The sequence below is a fragment of the Pseudophryne corroboree genome, chromosome 1 (assembly GCF_028390025.1).
Source record: "Pseudophryne corroboree isolate aPseCor3 chromosome 1, aPseCor3.hap2, whole genome shotgun sequence".
Lineage (NCBI taxonomy): Eukaryota > Metazoa > Chordata > Amphibia > Anura > Myobatrachidae > Pseudophryne > Pseudophryne corroboree.
The window spans coordinates 313579960-313604082 of NC_086444.1; the positions used below are offsets into that span (position 1 = coordinate 313579960).

At 46.5% G+C, this 24123-nt stretch overlaps 1 protein-coding gene across 26 annotated transcripts in view; it reads left to right on the forward strand.

Annotated features, from left to right (window-relative positions):
• Positions 1-24123, forward strand: part of PITPNM2 (phosphatidylinositol transfer protein membrane associated 2) — a 545353-nt gene that overhangs the window by 383648 nt on the left and 137582 nt on the right. For all 26 annotated transcript variants that reach the window (XM_063964525.1, XM_063964523.1, XM_063964527.1 and 23 more), the window contains 2 exons: positions 5642-5971; positions 10501-10596. In XM_063964525.1, coding sequence (XP_063820595.1) covers positions 5642-5971; positions 10501-10596 — 426 coding nt within the window. The remainder of the gene's footprint in view (positions 1-5641; positions 5972-10500; positions 10597-24123) is intronic.

Below are 24123 nucleotides of genomic sequence, written 5' to 3' on the forward strand. Positions count from 1 at the left end.
GGGGCGGAGCCTATCTCCTCAGCACAAAGAGAGGGGGGCACTAATTAGGCGCAGTATTAACAATACAGCAGCTATAAGGGGAAAAACACTTATATAAGGTTATCCCTGTATATATATAGCGCTCTGGTGTGTGCTGGCAAACTCTCCCTCTGTCTCCCCAAAGGGCTAGTGGGGTCCTGTCCTCTATCAGAGCATTCCCTGTGTGTGTGCTGTGTGTCGGTACATTTGTGTCGACATGTATGAGGAGAAAAATGATGTGGAGACGGAGCAGATTGCCTGTAATAGTGATGTCACCCCCTAGGGGGTCGACACCTGAGTGGATGAACTGTTGGAAGGAATTACGTGACAGTGTCAGCTCTGTATAAAAGACAGTGGTTGACATGAGACAGCCGGCTACTCAGCTTGTGCCTGTCCAAACGTCTCATAGGCCGTCAGGGGCTCTAAAGCGCCCGTTACCTCAGATGGCAGATATAGACGCCGACACGGATACTGACTCCAGTGTCGACGGTGAAGAGACAAATGTGACTTCCAGTAGGGCCACACGTTACATGATTGAGGCAATGAAAAATGTTTTACACATTTCTGATAATACGAGTACCACCAAAAAGGGGTATTATGTTCGGTGAGGAAAAACTACCTGTAGTTTTCCTGAATCTGAGAAATTAAATGAGGTGTGTGATGATGCGTGGGTTTCCCCCGATAACAACTGATAATTTCTAAAATGTTATTGGCATTATATCCTTTCCCGCCAGAGGTTAGGGTGCGTTGGGAAACACCCCCTAGGGTGGATAAAGCGCTCACACGCTTGTAAGAACAAGGGCTCTACCCTCTCCTGAGATGGCCGCCCTTAAGGATCCTGCTGATAGAAAGCAGGAGGGTATCCTAAAATGTATTTACACACATACTGGTGTTATACTGCGACCAGCAATCGCCTCAGCCTGGATGTGCAGTGCTGGGTTGGCGTGGTCGGATTCCCTGACTGAAAATATTGATACCCTAGATAGGGACAGTATATTATTGCCTATAGAGCATTTGAAAGATGCATTTCTATATATGCGTGATGCACAGCGGAATATTTGCCGACTGGCATCAAGTCTAAGTGCGTTGTCCATTTCTACCAGTAGAGGGTTATGGACACGACAGTGGTCAGGTGATGCGGATTCCAAACGGCATTTGGAAGTATTGCCTTATTAAGGGGAGGAGTTATTTGGGGTCGGTCTTTCAGACCTGGTGGCCACGGCAACAGCTGGGAAATCCACGTGTGTACCCCAGGTCGCCTCTCAACATGAGAAGACGCCGTATTATCAGGCGCAGTCTTTTCGTGGACAAGCGGGCAAAAGGTTCCTCATTTCTGCCCCGTGACAGAGGGAGAGGAAAAAGGCTGCAGAAATCAGCCAGTTCCCAGGAACAGAAACCCTCTCCCGCCTCTGCCAAGCCCTCAGTATGACGCTGGGGCTTTACAAGCAGAATCAGGCACGGTGGGGGGCCCGTCTCAATGAATTTCAGCGCGCAGTGGGCTCACTCGCAAGTAGACCCCTGGATCCTTCAGGTGATATCTCAGGGGTACAAATTGGAATTCGAGACGTCTCCCCCTCGCCGTTTCCTAAAGTCGGCTTTACCGATGTCTCCTTCTGACAGGGAGACAGTTTTGGAAGCCATTCACAAGCTGTATTCCCAGCAGGTGATAATCAAGGTACCCCTCCTGCAACAGGGAACGGGGTATTATTCCACACTGTTGTGGTACCGAAGCCGGACGGCTCGGTGAGACCGATTCTAAATCTAAAATCTTTGAACACTTACATACAGAGGTTCAAATTCAAGATTGAGTCACTCAGAGCAGTGATTGCGAACCTGGAAGAAGGGGACTACATGATGTCTCGGGACATCAAGGATGCTTACCTTCATGTCCCAATTTACCCTTCTCACCAAGGGTACCTCAGGTTTATGGTACAGAACTGTCACTATCAGTTCAGACGCTGCCGTATGGATGGTCCACGGCACCCCGGGTCTTTACCAAGGTAATGGCCGAAATGATGATATTCCTTCGAAGGAAGGGAATTTTAGTTATCCCTTACTTGGACGATTCCCTGATAAGGGTAAGATCCAGGGAACAGTTGGAGGTCGGTGTAGCACTATCTCAGGTAGTGTTGCGGCAGCACGATTGGATTCTCAATATTCCAAAATCGCAGCTGGTTCCGACGACTCGTCTTCTGTTCCTAGGGATGATCCTGGACACAGTCCAGAAAAAGGTGTTTCTCCCGGAGGAGAAAGCCAGGGAGTTATCCGAGCTAGTCAGGAACCTCCTAAAACCGAGCCAACTCTCAGTGCATCAATGCACAAGGGTTCTGGGTAAAATGGTGGCTTCCTACGAAGCAATCCCATTCGGCAGATTCCACGCAAGAACTTTCCAGTGGGACCTGCTGGACAAATGGTCCGGGTCGCATCTTCAGATGCATCAGCGGATAACCCTGTCACCAAGGACAAGGGTGTCCCTCCTGTGGTGGTTGCAGAGTGCTCATCTTCTAGAGGGCCGCAGATTCGGCATTCAGGACTGGGTCCTGGTGACCACGGATGCCAGCCTGCGAGGCTGGGGAGCAGTCACACAGGGAAGGAATTTCCAGGGCTTATGGTCAAGCCTGGAGACATCACTTCACATAAATATCCTGAAGCTAAGGGCCATTTACAATGCTCTAAGCTTAGCAAGACCTCTGCTTCAAGGTCAGCCGGTGTTGATCCAGTCGGACAACATCACGGCAGTCACCCACGTAAACAGACAGGGTGGCACAAGAAGCAGGAGGGCAATGGCAGAAGCTGCAAGGATTCTTCGCTGGGCGGAAAATCATGTGATAGCACTGTCAGCAGTATTCATTCCGGGAGTGGACAACTGGGAAGCAGACTTCCTCAGCAGACACGACCTCCACCCGGGAGAGTGGAGACTTCACCCAGAAGTCTTCCACATGATTATAAACCGTTGGGAAAAACTCGACAGGTATTGCGCCAGGTCAAGGGACCCTCAGGCAATAGCTGTAGACGCTCTGGTAACACCGTGGGTGTACCAGTCAGTGTATGTGTTCCCTCCTCTGCCTCTCATACCCAAGGTACTGAGATTAATAAGATGGAGAGGAGTAAGCACTATATTCGTGGCTCCGGATTGGCCAAGAAGGACTTGGTAACCGGAACTTCAAGAGATGCTCACGGAGGATCCGTGGCCTCTACCTCTAAGAAGGGACCTGCTCCAGCAAGGACCCTGTCTGTTCCAAGACTTACCGCGGCTGCGTTTGACGGCATGGCGGTTGAACGCCGGATCCGGAAGGAAAAAAGGCATTCCGGATGAAGTCATCCCTATCCTGATCAAAGCCAGGAAGGATGTAACCGCAAAACATTATCACCGCATTTGGCGAAAATATGTTGCGTGGTGCGAGGCCAGTAAGGCCCGACGGAGGAAATTCAACCTGGTCGATTCCTACATTTCCTGCAAACAGGAGTGTCTATGGGCCTGAAATTGGGGTCCATTAAGGTTCAAATTTCGGCCCTGTCAATTTTCTTCCAAAAAGAACTAGCTTCAGTCCCTGAAGTTCAGACGTTTGTAAGAGGGGTACTGCATATACAGCCTCCTTTTGTGCCTCCAGTGGCACTTTGGGATCTCAATGTAGTTTTTGGGTTCCAAAAGTCACATTGGTTTGAACCACTTAAATCTGTGGAGTTAAAATATCTCACATGGAAAGTGGTCATGCTGTTGGCCCTGGCCTGGGCCAGGAGCGTGTCAGAATTGGCGGCTTTATCCTGTTAAAGCCCTTATCTGATTTTCCATTCGGACAGGGCGGAATTGAGGACTCGTCCTCAGTTTCTCCCTAAGGTGGTTTCAGCGTTTCACCTGAACCAACCTATTGTGGTGCCTGCGGCTACTAGGGACTTGGAGGACTCCAAGTTGCTAGACGTTGTCAGGGCCCTGAAAATATATGTTTCCAGGACGGCTGGAGTCAGAAAATCTGACTCGCTGTTTATCCTGTATTCACCCAACAAGCTGGGTGCTCCTGCTTCTAAGCAGACTATTGCTCGTTGGATTTGTAGTACAATTCAGCTTGCACATTCTGTGGCAGGCCTGCCACAGCCAAAAATCTGTAAATGCCCACTCCACAAGGAAGGTGGGCTCATCTTGGGCGGCTGCCCGAGGGGTCTCGGCTTTACAACTTTGCCGAGCAGCTACTTGGTCAGGAGCAAATACGTTTGTAAAATTCTACAAAATTGATACCCTGGCTGAGGAGGACCTGGAGTTCTCTCATTTGGTGCTGCAGAGTCATCCGCACTCTCCCGCCCGTTTGGGAGCTTTGGTATAATCCCCATGGTCCTTACGGAGTCCCCAGCATCCACTTAGGACGTTAGAGAAAATAAGAATTTACTTACCGATAATTCTATTTCTCGTAGTCCGTAGTGGATGCTGGGCGCCCATCCCAAGTGCGGATTGTCTGCAATACTGGTACATAGTTATTGTTACCAAAAAATCGGGTTATTGCTGTAGTGAGCCATCTTTTCTAGAGGCTCCTCTGTTATCATGCTGTTAACTGGGTTTAGATCACGAGTTATATGGTGTGATTGGTGTGGCTGGTATGAGTCTTACCCGGGATTCAAAATCCTTCCTTATTGTGTACGCTCGTCCGGGCACAGTATCCTAACTGAGGCTTGGAGGAGGGTCATAGGGGGAGGAGCCAGTGCACACCAGGTAGTTCTAAAGCTTTACTTCTGTGCCCAGTCTCCTGCGGAGCCGCTATTCCCCATGGTCCTTACGGAGTCCCCAGCATCCACTACGGACTACGAGAAATAGAATTATCGGTAAGTAAATTCTTATTTTTTCACACATGGTGGTCTTGCCCTAGCATTAGCTCCTCTTGGGACCAAGTGTGTAATTTGATCTCCAATATGACCGGTCTGTTCGTTTTGCAAGATGTAACTGTAGTGCTCCTGAATGCTTCAATTCGGTCCACTAATAAGCATCAGGAAAAGTTAATAGTTCATATCTGCAATGTCGCAAAGTCTTTTAATAGACATAAACTGGAAGTCTCAAGCAGCACCCGCACTGGCAGCCCTCCAATGCCAATATATGCCTTGTGACCTCTATGGAATACATTACGAGTTTACAAAACAATTCTATGGCTTCCTTTCACAAAGTCTGGTTCCTGTGGTTTCATCATTATTTTCCACATCTTCTTGCAGGGGTGTAGCTATGTGACCGGTGGTCACAATACCGGCAGCTACATCCCGAACCGTCACTATCCCGACGGTCAGCATGCCAACCAACAGGGACTATTCCCACTGCGCTCACCCCCCCCCCCCCCCCACCCCCACCCTCCCACACATACCCAACCCCTTCCTGCACTCTGCTATCTCCTTTTTCTTCTTTTTCCTTTTTCTTTTGTCCTTTTTTTTTTATTTCATTCTCCTTCCTTTTTTTATTTGTATTAGTTTGGTACTGTTATTAAATTGCCTGTAGTTATACCCCTTTTAACTGATTTACTGTCTCGCTTTGTTTATATTTTTTGGCTGTCAAAAATAAAAACATAGTTTTGAAACAAATATCAATGTGTTTAGTACATATAATTTTTTATAATCTTTTTAATACTGTTATTTTATTCATGATTGGCAGGTCTCCGAAAAGTTATGGTTAGAGCACATAGGCAAGCCTGGTGTTGGCAAGATGAATGGTATGGTTTAACCATAGAGGACATCAGACAGCTGGAGAAAGAAACTCAACTGATGCTGGCCCAGAAAATGGCACAGTTTAGCCTAAATGAAAATGAAGGCGAACAACACGGAGCCAAGGAATCTCCTGGAGAAAAAGATTCAGAGGCAAAGGTCATCACCTCTATAGAAACCGTTGATGAACCAAGTGGAATGACAGAGTCACTATCAGGAAGAGGATTGACCAAGCAGTGGTCCACTTCCTCCAGATCTTCTAGATCTTCAAAGAGGGGAGGTAAGGGCAGCAGTTCTTTAATTCTTCTTGGAATCTGATTTCCAGTACAAACTTACATCAGCTCTAATTGTTCTTTCTATTCCACACATTCTTCTAGTCTATGAAGACATATGCTTGAACAGTATCTAGAATTCTAAATGAAGCAAACATCCAAACTTGAAGCTAACATAAAAATGCTCTATGGCTTGCTTACAAAAGCTTATATTTAAGCTCCCTATACATTATTATGAAAAATACCTCTTAGAACTTCCTTTGTAGAAGTCCATTCCCGAATTCCTGCTGATGTCCATGAAAGCAGTGATAACACCATCCTTATTCGGTTTCCTTTCTGTTGAGAGTGCAAGATACAGTAGCAACTTTTTTGTGTAGGTGTCTGGGGATTTTCATTTAGAAACTTTGGTACACAGATGTCCCTAGATGCCCAGCACCATTGCTAGTAACTGTAAAGAAAATCATTACTACATACAGTCCCTGATGAAAGAGGAGGTAATTTCAAGGGTAATAGTGCAGAAAGCAGCATGTGAAGTCCTTGTATTTTCACAATGAGTAGATAATCATTATATATTAGGCCAGAAAAGAGAGAAAAAAAAATAAGCAAAAGTATGTTTGTGTTTCTACCATTGAGTTGTACCTTACATCTTGCGGAATCACGTTCTGGTAAGTCCTCAGCATAGCAACATTTCAAGATGAGTTTGTGTGCGTGATTTGTAAATTTTGTTTTCCTATTTTGATACTCAAGGTATCAAAATGCATTTAATTGTAGGCTTTGTCTCTTCAGTGCTTGATTTGACATGCTGCGCTACCTGTTAATAATATTGCACTAAGGGGGTGATTCAGACTTGATCGCACACAGGCGTTTTTTTGCAGTGCTGCGATCAGGTAGTTGCTGCCTACAAGGGGAGGGGGTAAACGATGTGCAGAGGTGCGATCGCTTGTGCAGAGAGCTGCACAAACAAAAGTTTGTGCAGTCGCTGCACAGCTCAGGACTTACTCAGCCGCTGCGATGATCCGGCTAGGAGCTGACGTCCGGAATCCTCCCTCCAAATAACTGGGCACACCTGCGTTTTTCCGGACACTCCCAAGAAACGGTCAGTTGACACCCACAAACGGCCTCCTCCTGTCAGTCTTCTTGCGATTGCGGTGCGATCGCTTTCTTCATAAAATACGTCGCTGTCCGGCGATGCCCCTCACCGGTGGCCGTTGCGCCTGCGCATTGTGGTGCATGCGCAGTTCAGTCCCGATAGCACCGCTGCAAAAAAATCTAGCGTGCGATCGGGTATGAATGACCCCCTAAGTCATGTAGCTTCATCATAAATGCTTTCATGACATCAATGGGGACGCGCAACAAGTGTGAATTCACACTGCATATTGTAGTGTTCCCTCTAGAAATTGTAGAGGGCAGGGCCCCGGACTGCGTGGCATATGTGTGTGGGCGTGTCCATGCAAAATAGGGGGTGTGACCATGCAACATCATTTAAGTGGGCGGTGCAGCCCACAGACGTTACTACAGGGGGCGTGGGTGGGCGGCTGTGGCACTGTTGGGGGCGTTCCAGCACCTACGGAGGTGCTGGGCTTCCCCCAAGCTCTCTCCCATAGCGTGAATGGATGACGTGTGCATGCGCAGTCCCGGGCAACAGGGGGGGCAAAGGGGACACCCATCACAGGCCCCGATGTTGTGAGGGGCCCGAAGGTCCAGCAGTGGCAGCAGCATGGATCATGGATTTAAATAATCACAAAGATTCCGTCATCGCGGCGGACACGACCCGCCCGCTGTGTTTTAAAACTGGATTCACCAGAGGGACCTCGGTGAAAGACGACACAGCTGCTCTGCAAAGCGCCAGATGCTGCTCAGCCACAATCCGCAGCCTGTCACTAAGCGCTGCAGCCAAGCTTTATTAGACTCTGACAGCATTGGCAGGTGAGTTAGGAAAATACTCACTGCCGCGGTATCACCTGTGCCAGCATACAGCAAAGTATGGATCGGTAAGCTCCTTATATTCAAACAACGCTATCACCGGGCCAGCGAGACATAGCATCATATTTGTATCGCATACAGATATACCAACAGCGAATACATACAGTAATTTATGCTACAGCACTTCTTTGGAGCGGAACAGTATATGAACAGTTTTATATTCATATAATGTTTCAGATATTTTTGTCACGTAACATCTTTTTAAAAACTTTTTCTTTTTATTGATATGACATTGGATGCCATATGAGGATGCAGTTGTGTAGATGTTTTATTGAATTAACAGTCGTATTCTGTATATACTCCATTTTTATTAGAAAAGAGTAGTATATAAAATAAAACCACATTATTAAAATACAAATGCGTTTCTGGTCACCTGGTAATTTAGTCTTATAGCGCAAATGCGTTTCTGGTCACCTGGTAATTTAGTCTTATAGCGCAAAAAGTAATTGTTCTATATTTTCTTTTAAAACTTACTAGTAGCACTTCTTGTTGTTCAGCGGCCTCCCTGTGGTAATAACATCTCACTGTCCGCCCCCAGCCGAGCCCCAGGTCAGTTCTCCGGAACTCCAGCAGCCAGTCGTGCACTGACGTTGCGACTCTGTGTCCTCCTCTCCTCCCCACCCGCCCTGTCTGGGCTGTGAGGAGCGGGACTGTGGCTAGAAAGACTGCCAGGCCAGTGCGCAGACACACTCAGGCAGGCTGGCTGGCTGGCTGGCAGCTTCTTCTGGGGACTCGGAACCTGTAGTGGATAGCGGTGCGGTGGCTGTGTGTTGATGGTAAGTGTGTGCGTTTGGTTTTCCAGGAGTTTGGGTTTAGTTTAGGCACATGTCATGGATGGGGGGTGCCCGCAGAAATATCAGTGTACCAGGCCCCAAGATTTCTGTTGCCGGCCCTGCGCATGGCAACTTTACACGCTAGGAGGGCAGAAAGCAGACGGCGGCTTTAGCAGGGCGCCGCAGAAAGGGCAGGGCGGATTTTGCCCTTAAAAATCGGGCAGGGCGCGGCTCCCTGCTAAAACAGCCTAGCGTGAACACTAATATTTCTTCTAATGACCTTACTCTCCCTTCTCATTCCAAGTTTCAGGAAAGAAATAAGAGATCTGTAATTGCACTTCTCCACATTCATTCATCCATAGATACTTTTATTCTAGTTTCTCTAGCTCTACCTCTGCCTCTCTCTCTCCCATTTCTGTCAAGAAAAGCCGTACACATTTAAGCCTACATCGGCAATTAAATCTCCCAAATGAAATGGAACTGTGTAAACAACTTAGTCGTCATATATCAAACTGACCATCTTCGTTAGCTGTACAGGAGAAACAAATGCAAACAATTCAAAGGAAAATTCTAATTTAGCTTGCACTGAAAAGCCTCTTTCTAGAGTCTGATTCAGCAGCTCGTGACCTGTATTGTACAGGCGGCATTTTAAAGGTGAATTATGATTCAAAATTGATATGCATGAGTGGAGAAGTAGAACACATTGCTTGCTCCCCGCTGCCTTTCTTCCAAAGAATAAACGGTAAAAATTCAAGAACATAGCAGCATGAGGCTTATGCAAATAGCAAGGACAGCCCAATAATAACCTGTTCACTGCTGGACAGATTTCACTCCCACCATCCTTTTGTATTTGTATGGACACAGCAAAACTATCGGAATAGCATTTGTGGAAATGGTTTGTGAATTCTGCCCCTCAAAAATGGTAGGGAGCATGGTCAGCTGAGTACAGTAGTAGAATAATTGGCACCTTAAAGATGAAAGGTCAGTTACGTGCAGACACAACTTCATTCTGTACCATCCTCCCAATTGTAGCAGAACAGAATGTTGTAATACTGCAATTGCATGTACTTTTTATAGCTGGTATAGTGATGCTTCTCCCATGCATTGTACTTAGAGCTGGTCGCTGTATCCGGTGAGGTGCCCTCTGACGACGCGTTTGTGTATTAGCACTGTGTGAGAAATGATTGGCTACCTCAATGCAAGCAAACACTAGTTACCGCAGCAGTGGATTTAGCTACACTGGAAATACTTTTTTATGTCACCCTAGTTTAAATGCATTGTACTGTAGAAGCTTGATGTTATAAAAATGACTAGCCCTGAATAAGAACTGCATCAAACAAAAGCATTCATTAGGAAAAAAGGTTTAAAATAGTAGCCTATTATATTCACTCACTGTAGCAATTCTCTTGTCACCCCAAAACTCACATTCCCTACTAACATATAGGGCACCTTTGTTGTCTGGTTTCTTCTCCCCGATATTATTTTTTGCTCTCTTTAAGATGATATTCAGTATAATAGGTACTGAGAGATGATATACAAAGACTGTGGAACAAATATTACGGACGATAAGTAATACACGACATTTCTCAATGTGTCGGTATCAAGAGAGTATGATTTAGTTATCTATTATTTGGTGGGGGGGGGAGTTCTGCAATTCGTTTAAATACTTAAAAATACCATATGAACATTTGTTTTTTTATAATAAATTCTCTTCTTGCTGTGGAATAGAAAATACTGTGAATTCAGCTCTTTAAGTTTCCTTTTCTGTCTTTCACTCACAGCGAGCCCATCCCGGCACAGCATATCAGAATGGAGGATGCAGAGCATCGCCAGGGACTCGGATGAGAGCTCCGATGATGAGTTTTTTGACGCTCATGGTAAGTGGTCCAAGATCATTAGATGGCATAGTAAGCAATGCGCTTTCATTAATGGTGAGATATTAGTTTAGTAAATAATGTGTGCTAAATCTTAATGCTTTGTGAATTTACTTTTAAAAAATGTCTTCAACGACCAAAAACTTCAAAATGAAATAAGATTTTATCTAACAGATTCAAACATCACCTAGATGTAAATTCCTAGAGTGTGTTCGCTCTGAAGATAGTTTTTGATCATGGTGAGATACTTTTCCCTTTGATCTTGTGCTTTCCTGTTTGTAAATGAATAAGTCATATAAGGAAGCTTCAGTATAGGGAGCCTCTCAGTGCCTGAAAAGGATGAGTGCAGGGGGCACAAAACATCTCATAATCTGTTAGCTACTTGATGACGACTGGATTATTACCCTTTCATGAGCAGACCAAGGGGTATATTTACAAGAGGGCAGTTTACCAAAGCCACCAATCATCAGTAGTTTTAAAAACGGCAACAGTAATCAGTGCTGATGATCGCGGCTTTAACATTCTGCTTATTAGTAAAGCTACCCTCAATTTCTATTTGCAACAGTTTAAATGGTACAGTAATTACTTTTCTTTCTTTTTTTTTCAAATATGTTTATTAAAAGATATAAACAACATAAAAGTCTGTAAGTACATTCTTGCATACAGGTCGGCAAGTAGGCAACACATAAAACATATGGAAAGCTCCATTGGAGGACAAAGTAAATTTTAAACATAAATAGAAGTATACATATGCATACAATTATAACGAGAAATAGGAGGGATCGTATAAAAACAATTTACAAACAGTTCCAGTTTGCAAAAGAACATCAAATATTAGCTTGGGGTGGACAGAATGATTCATTACAGAAGTGCATATCTTTTGAAATGAACCATTGTCTAGAAAGGCGAGAAGCCTCTCTCCAACGTAGTCAAATTGTATCAGGATGTGAGACGTACTATACCCCGAAGAAATTCTCTTTCTTCAATAGACAACGTAGGGTAGCCAAATATCAAAAAACGTTTGTGATCTAGATTCCAGATCTAAAGAACAGTCTATCCACTCCATCCTGTAAACATGAGCTAATCTGCAACATGAGAGACCTAGGGATGGGGGTAGCGTGAATCCATTGGGACAAAATAGTTTCTTTAGCCACTACTGCTATCTTAGCAAGCAAAAGCTTAGTGCCTGGAGTGTGTTGTGAAGGTGGGTGTCGAGTATAGTAATTCCACAGTGCCCATGGCATTGTTAGGTTAAAAGAGATATGGAGGGCATTAGCTACATAATTTTGGACATTAACCAAGAATGTTTGGACTACCGGACAAGACCAGAGACAATGGAGAATATCAGCGGCAGGGAGGCAACACTTAAAACAGTTAGTCATCTGCCACTCCCGTTATGAACCGTAGTTTTGGGGTATAGTATGCCCGGTGGAGGATCTTAAATTGCATTTCAGCAAACGATGAAGAAAGTAACTGTTTATTCAGTGTGACTGAGGCCAATAGTTTGTAGGGGAAGATTAGGGGAGGAATCTTTCCACTTTGCCATACCTGTAGATAGTGCAGTAAGGTCAATTCTCGTCCTAACTTGGTCATATAATAAAGAGGTAGGAAAGGAGGTACCTAATCGGGTTTTTATTAGTATATCAAACACTAAATAATGGTTTGAATGATTTAGATCAGTTAATAGTCTAGTCACAAAACTGCGGGCTTGGAAATAGGCAAATATGGGGATATGGACATCAGAAAACAGCTCCTTGAGCTTTTCCAGGGTGTGGGTGGTGGAGAAACTATCATCCATCAAGTGAAATGCCAAACGGAGTCCATGGAGATGCCAAGTCCAGAAAATCTCATGTGGTTCACCCTGTTGAAAATCACGATTATATAGTATTGGTGAAAATACAGTGCGAATATGGGATAATCCCAATCGTTTACGGGATAGACGCCATGCCATACAGGGCGTGCACAATAATGGGTTATCTATGACCTCTACAGGAAGAGAGGGTGAAGAGGTATGCAAAATAGAAATCAAAGAGTTGTTAAGAAAGTCCCGTTCAATACTCAAATTAACAAAAGTAGAGGTTTCACCTATCCAGTCCAGCGCATACCGCAGATTAGAAGCTATAGCATAGTCTTGTATGTTGGGGAGATTAATGCCCCCCCAGCGATACTGGCTGTTGCAATTTCAAAAGCAATATCCGAGGGCGCTTATCTGCCCATATGAATTTGGATAAAGCCGCATTAATAGTGGCAATATCTTTTTTTGTTCAATAAAAACGGCAGCATCTGGACTGGGTATAGAAATCTGGGAAAAGAGACCATCTTAAATGGCATCTCCCAATATATGATAATGGTAGATGTTTCCATTTTTCAAAATCTTTTAACATTTGAGTTACAAAGTGAGTATAATTGAGAGAGTATATTTTGGTAGGATCGCTAGGAAATCTCAGACCCAGGTATAATAAATGATCCTGGGCCCAGCGAAAAGGGAAAGAGTTACCCTATCCTGACTTAGCTACAGTATGTAATGCTAGAGCTTCTGTTTTAGTGAAGTTAACAGTGAAACCTGAAACCAATTGAAAATCAGCTAAAATATTTTGTAAGGAAGAAAGTGCCTGTTTCAGGTTGCTAAGATACAAGAGTAGATCATCTGCGAAGGCCGATACTTTAACCTTCGTATCACCCAATCTAACACCATGCCACGTACTATCCTTAAAAAATACTTTTTCATTTTTAAATGTATCCAAAATTTTTTACATTTGTTCTGCATGGGAGAACATGCACTAAAACAAATATAATCCACTTAGCCACTATTTTTTTATTGTTGTACAGTGTATTTAAGTATGTTTGATAAAATTACAGTATAGACTAAAAGTGCCTCACCAGTAAACAGGTGCAAAACACTTGTATGCAAACGTGTTTACTGCAGTAACGCCAAACAGCAGCTCTTGGCGCACCAGGTCATGTGAGAATCTTCTAGCGTCTTTGTGTTGATTACTTTGATATGACACTTGTATATCTGTGTGCAACTGAGTCTCTGATCTGTATACGAATTGCTACAATGCAGCAGCTTTTTCCAATACACGTTCTGTTCCGTATGCAGACTCAGTCACACACAATATACAAGTGTTATATATCAAATTAATCAGATCAGTCTCCTCGTGTGTTTTAGTCTCACTGTGTTGCAACTTAGATGCATTTTTGGCAGTGAAAGACGCCCGTTATTAGTTGCACGGGGCCTGACGGCTCACTCACGCCAGGCATCTCGCACTCCATGGCGTATTGAGGCTAGATGTATGAGAACTTGACAGTGTCACCATTCACAATGTCGACATGACAAAGTTGATATTGTGAATGTTGACAGATGATATTTCATGATTTTAGGGTTAGGATAGAGTTAGCTGTAGTTAAGGATAAGATTTGGGTTAGTTTACATGTCAATGCAAAAGCGCATGGTCGACATGCCGACTATCGGCTTTTTGAATGTCAGTTTTCTCTAACGTCCTAGTGGATGCTGGGGACTCCGTAAGGACCATGGGGAATAGACGGGCTCCGCAGGAGACAGGGCACTTTAAGAAAGAATTTGGATTCTGGTGTGTTCTGGCTCCTCCCTCTATGTCCCTCCTCCAGACCTCAGTTAGAATCTGTGCCCGGACAAGCTGGGTGCTACTTAGTGGGCTCTCCTGAGCTTGCTAAAAAGAAAGTATTTTGTTAGGTTTTTTATTTTCAGAGAGATCTGCTGGCAACAGGCTCTCTGCTACGTGGGACTGAGGGGAGAGAAGCAGCCCTACTCACTGAAGATAGGTCCTGCTTCTTTGGCTACTGGACACCATTAGCTCCAGAGGGATCGTACACAGGATCGCACCCTTGGACGTCCGATCCCGGAGCCGCGCCGCCGTCCCCCTCGCAGAGCCAGAAGACAGAAGCCGGTGTCAGAAGCAAGAAGACTTCGAAATCGGCGGCAGAAGACTCCAGTCTTCATATGAGGTAGCGCACAGTACTGCAGCTGTGCGCCATTGCTCCCACACTAAACCCACATACTCCGGTCACTGTAGGGTGCAGGGCGCACGGGGGGGGGCCCTGGGCAGCAATTAGAGACCTCTTTGGCAAAAGTTAGCATAATAGTTGGGCACTGTATGTATGTATGAGCCCCCGCCAAAATTGTACATGAAAGCGGGACAGAAGCCCGCCGTCGAGGGGGCGGGGCTTCTTCCTTATCACTCACCAGCGCCATGTTTTTTCTCCACAGCACCGCTGAGAGGAAGCTCCCCAGTCTCTCCCCTGCAGTTACACGGTAGAAGAGGGTAAAAATAGAGGGGGGGCACATAATTAGGCGCAAAAATCAATATAAACAGCAGCTACGGGGTTAACATTAAGTTACTGTGTTATTCCTGGGTTAATAGCGCTGGGGTGTGTGCTGGCATACTCTCTCTCTGTCTCTCCAAAGGGCCTTATGGGGAAATTGTCTTCAGATGAGCATTCCCTGAGTGTGTGGTGTGTCGGTACGTGTGTGTCGACATGTCTGAGGTAAAAGGCTCCCCTAAAGAGGAGATAGAACAAATATGTGTGTGTGAGGGTGTCTCCGTCGACGACGACGACACCTGTTTGGATATGTGTAATTAAGTGCTAAGGTGAATTTATTGCACAAAAGATTAGAGAACAGACAGGAAATCTACCCATGTCTGTCCCTATGTCGCAGAGACCTTCAGAGTCTCTCAATGCTCACTATCCAAAATAATAAACACTGATATCGACACGGAGGTTGACTCCAGTGTCGACTACGATAATGCAAAGTTACAGCCAAAATGGCTGAAAAGTATTCAATATGATTAAGGTAATAAAAGATGATTTGCATATCACTGATGACTCATCTGTCCCTGACACAAGGGTACACATGTTTAAGGGGAAGAAAGCTGAGGTAAATATCCCTCCTCTCATGAGAAAAAGAGCGGGAATCTCCAGACAAGAGACTGCAGTTTCCCACAAAGAATTCTCAGGCAGTATCCTTTCCCCACTAGGGCCAGGATAGGATGGGAATCTTCCCCTAGGGTGTCACGTTTGCCCAAAAGGGTAGCCCTGACGTAACAGCTATTTTTAGAGATCCTACAGATAGCGTGCACATTCTGGTACACTACTCAGACCGGCGATTGTGTCGGCATGGGTTTATAGCGATGTGGCAGCGTGGACAGGTACCTTATCAGCAGAGATTGAGACCCTAGTATGTATATAGATATATATATATATATATATATATATATTAAAGATGCTGTCTTAAGAGATATGTATATATATAAAACATGCCCAAAGAGACATGAGTATACTGGGTCCTAGAGTCAAAGCTATGTCGATTTCTGCTTGACGTGTCCTGTAGAATATGCAATGGACAGATGATGCCGACTTAAGAGGCATATGGAAGGCTGAAGATTGGGTGGAGAAGGGTTCTCGGACCTGGTCTCCACAGCTATAGCTGGTAATTCTGATATTTTGCCTTATATTCCTGCACAGCCTGGGAAAGCACGACATTATCAAATGCAGCCTTTCGAATAAAGAAACAAGAAAGTCCGAGGTGCGTCCTTTCTTGCCAGAGGCGGGGGCAGAGGAAAGATGCTGCACAACGCAGCTAGTTCCCAGGAACAGAAGTCCTCCCCGGCCTCTACAAAAATCCACCGCATGTCGCTGGGGCTCCACAGGCGGAGCTAGGCCCGGTGCGGGCACCCCTTCGTAAGCTCAGCCACAAGTGGGTTCACTCCCTGTTAGATCCCCGGGCAATAGATATTGTGTCTCAGGGATACAAGCTGGACTTTGAGAAGATGCCCCCTCACCGACGGCCCTGCCGGCTTCCCCCCACGAGAGGGAAACAGTGTTAACAGCAATTCACAAATTGTATCTTCAACAGGTGGTGGTCAAGGTTCCCCTCCTTCGACAAGGAGAGGGTTATTATTCGACCATGTTGTAGTCCCGAAACCAGAGGGTTCGGTCAGACCCATATTGATTTTAAAAGGTTCAAGTTCAAGATAGAATCGCTAAGAGCGGTCATTGCAAGCCTGAAAGGGGGAGATTTTATGGTGACTCGGGACATAAAGGATGCATATCTTCATGTCCCCATTTATCCACCTCATCAGGCGTACCTCAGAATTGCGGTACGGGATTGTCATTACCAATTTCAGACGTTGCCGTTAGGTCTCGCCACGGCCTTGAGAATATTCACCAAGGTAATGGCGGAAATGATGGTGCTCCTGCGGAAGCAAGGTGTCACTATTATCACGTACTTGGACGATCTCCTCATAAAAGCGAGATCAAGAGAGCAGTTGCTGAACAGCGTATCACTTTCTTTGGAAGTGTAACGGCAACACGGCTGGATTCTATATATTCCAAAGTCGCAGTTGGTTCCTACAGCTCATCTGCCTCTCCTAGGCATGATCCTAGACACAGACCAGAAAAGGGTTATCTCCCGATAGAGAGAGCTCAGGAGCTTGTGTCACTGGTCAGGAATCTATTAAAACCAAAACAGGTGTCATTGCATCACTGCACTCGAGTCCTGGGAAGGAGGGTGGCATCATACGAGGCCATTCCCTTCGGCAGGTTCCATGCGAGGACCTTCCAATGGGACTTACTGGACAAGTGGTCCGGATCACATCTTCAGATGCATCGGTTAATCACCCTATCCCCCAGGGCCAGGGTGTCTCTCCTGTGGTGGCTGCAGAGTGCTCACCTTATCGAAGGTCGCAGATTCGGCCTTCAGGACTGGGTCCTGGTGACCACGGATGCAAGCCTCCGAGGGTGGGGGGCAGTCACACAGGGAAGAAATTTCCAAGGGCTGTGGTCAAGGCAGGAGACTTACTTTCACATCAATATCCTGGATCTAAGAGCCATATACAACGCCCTAAGTCAAGCGGAGACCCTGCTTCGCGACCAACCGGTTCTGATTCAGTCAGACAATATCACCGCAGTGGCTCATGTAAACCGCCAAGGCGGCACAAGGAGCAGGGTGGCGATGGTAGAAGCCACCAGAATTCTTCGCTGGGCGGAGAATCACGTAAGCGCACTGTCAGCAGTGTTCGTTCCGGGAGTGGACAACTGGGAATCAGACTTCCTCAGCAGGCACGACCTCCACCCGGGAGAGTGGGGACTTCATCAAGAAGTCTTCATGCAGATTGCAAGTCGGTGGGAACTGCCACAGGTGGACATGATGGCATCCCGCCTCAACAAAAAGCTGCAGAGATATTGCGCCAGGTCAAGAGACCCTCAGGCGATAGCTGTGGACGCACTGGTGACACCGTGGGTGTTCCCGTCGGTCTATGTATTTCATACCCAAGGTGCTGAGAATCATAAGGAAAAGAGGAGTGAGAACAATACTCTTTGTTCCGGATTGGCCAAGAAGGTCTTGGTATCCAGATCTGCAAGAAATGCTCACAGAGAACCCGTGGCCTCTGCCTCTAAGACAGGACTTGTGCAACAGGGGCCCTGTCTGTTCCAAGACTTACCACGGCTGCGTTTGACGGCATGGCGGTTGAACGCCGGATCCTAGCAGAAAAAGGCATTCCGGATGAGGTCATTCCTATGCTGATAGAGGCTAGGAAGGAGGTGACGGCTCAACATTATCACCGTATATGGCAAAAATATGTTGCTTGGTGTGAGGCCAGGAATGCCCCCATGGAGGAATTCCAGCTGGGCCGTTTTCCTTCACTTCCTACAGGCGGGAGTGACTTTTGGCCTAAAACTGGGTTCCATTAAGGTCCAGATTCGGCCCTGTCTATTTTCTTTCAAAAAGAACTGGCTTCTCTTCCTGAAGTTCAGACGTTTGTAAAGGGAGTGCTGCATATTCAGCCCCCTTTTGTGCCTCCAGTGGCACCTTGGGATCTTAACGGGGTGTTGAGTTTCCTGAAGTCACACTGGTTTGAGCCACTCAAAACGGTGGAGTTAAAAATAAGAATTTACTTACCGATAATTCTATTTCTCGTAGTCCGTAGTGGATGCTGGGGACTCCGTAAGGACCATGGGGATTAGCGGCTCCGCAGGAGACTGGGCACATCTAAAGAAAGCTTTAGGACTATCTGGTGTGCACTGGCTCCTCCCCCTATGACCCTCCTCTAAGCCTCAGTTAGGATACTGTGCCCGGACGAGCGTACACAATAAGGAAGGATTTTGAATCCCGGGTAAGACTCATACCAGCCACACCAATCACACTGTACAACTTGTGATCTGAACCCAGTTAACAGCATGATAACAGAGGAGCCTCTAGAAAAGATGGCTCACTACAGCAATAACCCGATTTTTTTGGTAACAATAACTATGTACCAGTATTGCAGACAATCCGCACTTGGGATGGGCGCCCAGCATCCACTACGGACTACGAGAAATAGAATTATCGGTAAGTAAATTCTTATTTTCTCTAACGTCCTAAGTGGATGCTGGGGACTCCGTAAGGACCATGGGGATTATACCAAAGCTCCCAAACGGGCGGGAGAGTGCGGATGACTCTGCAGCACCAAATGAGAGAACTCCAGGTCCTCCTCAGCCAGGGTATCAATTTTGTAGAATTTTACAAACGTATTTGCTCCTGACCAAGTAGCTGCTCGGCAAAGTTGTAAAGCCGAGACCCCTCGGGCAGCCGCCCAAGATGAGCCCACCTTCCTTGTGGAGTTGGCATTTACAGATTTTTGGCTGTGGCAGGCCTGCCACAGAATGTGCAAGCTGAATTGTACTACAAATCCAACGAGCAATAGTCTGCTTAGAAGCAGGAGCACCCAGCTTGTTGGGTGCATACAGGATAACAGCGAGTCAGATTTCCTGACTCCAGCCGTCCTGGAAACATATATTTTCAGGGCCCTGACAACGTCTAGCAACTTGGAGTCCTCCAAGTCCCTAGTAGCCGCAGGCACCACAATAGGTTGGTTCAGGTGAAACGCTGAAACCACCTTAGGGAGAAAACTGAGGACGAGTCCTCAATTCCGCCCTGTCCGAATGGAAAATCAGAAAAAAGGGCTTTACAGGATAAAACCGCCCATTCTGACACGCGCCTGGCGCAGGCCAGGGCCAACAGCATGACCACTTTCCATGTGAGATATTTTAACTCCACAGATTTAAGTGGTTCAAACCAATGTGACTTTTGGAACCCAAAAACTACATTGAGATCCCAAAGTGCCACTGGAGGCACAAAAAGAGGCTGTATATGCAGTACCCCTTTTACAAACGTCTGAACTTCTGGGACTGAAGCTAGTTCTTTTTGGAAGAACCTGACAGGGCCGAAATTTGAACCTTAATGGACCCCAATTTCAGGCCCATAGACACTCCTGTTTGCAGGAAATGTAGGAATCGACCCAGTTGAATTTCCTCAGTCGGGCCTTATTGGCCTCGCACCACGCAACATATTTTCGCCAAATGCGGTGATAATGTTTTGCGGTTACATCCTTCCTGGCTTTGATCAGGATAGGGATGACTTCATCCGGAATGCCTTTTTTCCTTCAGGATCCGGCGTTCAACCGCCCTGCTGTCAAACGCAGCCGCGGTAAGTCCTGGAACAGACAGGGTCCTTGCTGGAGCAGGTCCCTTCTTAGAGGTAGAGGCCACGGATCCTCCGTGAGCATCTCTTGAAGTTCCGGTTACCAAGTCCTTCTTGGCCAATCCGGAGCCACGAATATAGTGCTTACTCCTCTCCATCTTATCAATCTCAGTACCTTGGGTGTGAGAGGCAGAGGAGGGAACACATACACTGACTGGTACACCCACGGTGTTACCAGAGCGTCTACAGCTATTGCCTGAGGGTCCCTTGACCTGGCGCAATACCTGTCGAGTTTTTCCCAACGGTTTATAATTATGTGGAAGACTTCTGGGTGAAGTCCCCACTCTCCCGGGTGGAGGTTGTGCTGAGGAAGTCTGCTTCCCAGTTGTCCACTCCCGGAATGAATACTGCTGACAGTGCTATCACATGATTTTCCGCCCCGCGAAGAATCCTTGCAGCTTCTGCCATTGCCCTCCTGCTTCTTGTGCCACCCTGTCTGTTTACGTGGGTGACTGCCGTGATGTTGTCCGACTGGATCAACACCGGCTGACCTTGAAGCAGAGGTCTTGCTAAGCTTAGAGCATTGTAAATGTCCCTTAGCTTCAGGATATTTATGTGAAGTGATGTCTCCAGGCTTGACCATAAGCCCTGGATATTCCTTCCCTGTGTGACTGCTCCCCAGCCTCGCAGGCTGGCATCCGTGGTCACCAGGACCCAGTCCTGAATGCCGAATCTGCGGCCCTCTAGAAGATGAGCACTCTGCAACCACCACAGGAGGGACACCCTTGTCCTTGGTGACAGGGTTATCCGCTGATGCATCTGAAGATGCGACCCGGACCATTTGTCCAGCAGGTCCCACTGGAAAGTTCTTGCGTGGAATCTGCCGAATGGGATTGCTTCGTAGGAAGCCACCATTTTACCCAGAACCCTTGTGCATTGATGCACTGAGACTTGGCTCGGTTTTAGGAGGTTCCTGACTAGCTCGGATAACTCCCTGGCTTTCTCCTCCGGGAGAAACACCTTTTTCTGGACTGTGTCCAGGATCATCCCTAGGAACAGAAGACAAATCGTCGGAACCAGCTGCGATTTTGGAATATTGAGAATCCAATCGTGCTGCCGCAACACTACCTGAGATAGTGCTACACCGACCTCCAACTGTTCCCTGGATCTAACCTTTATCAGGGAATCGTCCAAGTAAGGGATAACTAAAATTCCCTTCCCTCGAAGGAATATCATCATTTTGGCCATTACATTGGTAAAGACCCGGGGTGCCGTGGACCATCCATACGGCAGCGTCTGAACTGATAGTGACAGTTCTGTACCATAAACCTGAGGTACCCTTGGTGAGAAGGGTAAATTTTGACATGAAGGTAAGCATCCTTGATGTCCCGAGACATCATGTAGTCCCCCAAGGAGGAACAGGAGGAGCACTGCCAGAGCCCTGCAAAATGACCTCCAGCAAGCCACAAATGTGCATGTGTCTACTCAAACGATCAGATACAGACTCCATGAGGGTGGTATGAGGGCCCGACGTCCACAGGTGGGGGTTGTGCTTACAGCTCAACACCGTGCAGGACGTTTGGCATTTGCCAGAGAACACCAAGATTTGCAAATTCGCCACTGGCGCCCTGTGCTCTTCACAGATGAAAGCAGGTTCTCATTGAGCACATGTGACAGACGTGACAGAGTCTGGAGACGCCAAGCAGAATGTTCTGCTGCCTGCAACATCGTCCAGCATGATCGGTTTGGCAGTGGGTCAGTAATGGTGTGGGGTGGCATTTCTTTGGGGGGCCGCACAGCCCTCCATGTGCTCGCCAGAGGTAGCCTGACTGCCATTAGGTACCGAGATGAGACCCTCAGACCCCTTGTGAGACCATATGCTGGTGCGGTTGGCCCTGGGTTCCTCCTAATGCTTGACCTCATGTGGCTGCATGACGAAGGCATTGATGCTATGGACTGGCCCGCCCGTTCCCCAGACCTGAATCCAATTGAGCACATCTGGGACATCATGTCTCGCTCCATCCACCAACGCCACATTGCACCACAGACTGTCCAGGAGTTGGCGGATGCTTTAGTCCAGGCCTGGGAGGAGATCCCCCAGGAGACCATCTGCCACCTCATCAGGAGCATGCCCAGGTGTTGTAGGGAGGTCATACAGGCATGAGGAGGCCACACACACTACTGAGCCTCTGCCAAACCGGTCATGCTGGAGGATGTTGCAGGCAGCAGAACGTTCTCCTTGGCGTCTCCAGACTCTGTCACGACTGTCACATGTGCTCAGTGAGAACTTGCTTTCATCTGTGAAGAGCACAGGGTGCCAGTGGTGAATTTGCCAATCTTGGTGTTCTCTGGCAAATGCCAAACGTCCTGCACGGTGTTGGGCTGTAAGCACAACCCCCACCTGTGGGCATCGGGCCCCCATACCACCCTCATGGAGTCTGTATCTGATCGTTTGAGTAGACACATGCACATTTGTGGCTTGCTGGAGGTCATTTTGCAGGGCTCTGGCAGTGCTCCTCCTGTTCCTCCTTGCACAAAGGCGGAGGTAGCGGTCCTGCTGCTGGGTTGTTGCCCTCCTACGGCCTCCTCCACGTCTCCTGATGTACTGGCCTGTCTCCTGGTAGCGCCTCCATGCTCTGGACACTACGCTGACAGACACAGCAAACCTTCTTGCCACAGCTCGCATTGATGTGCCATCCTGGATGAGCTGCACTACCTGAGCCACTTGTGTGGGTTGTAGGGAGGTCATACAGGCACGTGGAGGCCACACACACTACTGAGCCTCATTTTGACTTGTTTTAAAGACATTACATCAAAGTTGGATCAGCCTGTAGTGTGTTTTTCCACTTTAATTTTGAGTGTGACTCCAAATCCAGACCTCCATGGGTTAATAAATTTGATTTCCATTGATAATTTTTGTAAAGAACAAAGTATTTAATAAGAATATTTCATTCATTCAGATCTAGGATGTGTTGTTTAAGTGTTCCCTTTATTTGTTTGAGCAGTGTGTTTATATATATATATATATATATATATGTAATCTCTCTCAAATACCACTGACTCATCAAAAAAATCTCCTGAACCATAAGAAATTTAGACGTAGGCACCCACAAAATTCCACTTGCTAAGGGATTGAAAGGGGTGAAATAATTTCCCCCTCACAGAGGAGAGTTAAGACAGCCCACCCAGGGCGGGCTATAAAGAATGCATGGTGCTGGCGATACAAAGTTGTGGAGGGGGGAGGTCACAATCCTTTGTTACTGGACTTCCTTCCAGTGGCAGTTGCAGAGCACTCCATTATTCAAATACGGGAATTATATCAACTGCCACCCCTAAACACTGTCAAACATCGCTGAGTGTGGCTCCCCTATTTTAATAATGGCCTGCTCTAAAACTGCCACTGGCAAGGAAGTGCAGTCTTATGGTTCAGGAGATTTTGAGATGAGTCCGTGGTATTTGCCAGATATATACACACACACACATATATATATATATATATATATACACCCACACAAGTGTTGTTAGCCGGCACTCCGTTTTTATATAACCTGCGTCTGTGCCCTCCTAGAAGCGGATCCATGGATTCGAACAATGTATATGTAACATAAGGCAGCACTCAAACGACCTAGAAAAAGACTCCCGGAGTTTTAAGTCAACGTTTCAGAGTTTATGCTTGAACCCTAACGAAAGGGTTCAAGCATAAATTCTGAAATATATATATATTTCACATATAAGTGCTTAACCAACCTATTTCCAGTCAGGAGAGAATAGTGTCTCAATTATCAGAGGTTAACCTGTCACTTGAACTAAACACTGCCGAACCTCTCAGAGAGCAATAGGAGGAAAGGAGAGATAGATATTTTGACTCAAGTGCATTGAGGGAAAGCTTGATACTCAGCAACTGCTTATCTGCTGTGTAAAGGGTACTTACGGCTCTCCCAGTGAATTTTAAGTGTTGTGTGAAAATCTTTACTTTTTTACTTCAAAGGTGGAGCCCTAAGGAGAGTGAGAAGCTAAGCAAAGAGACCTAG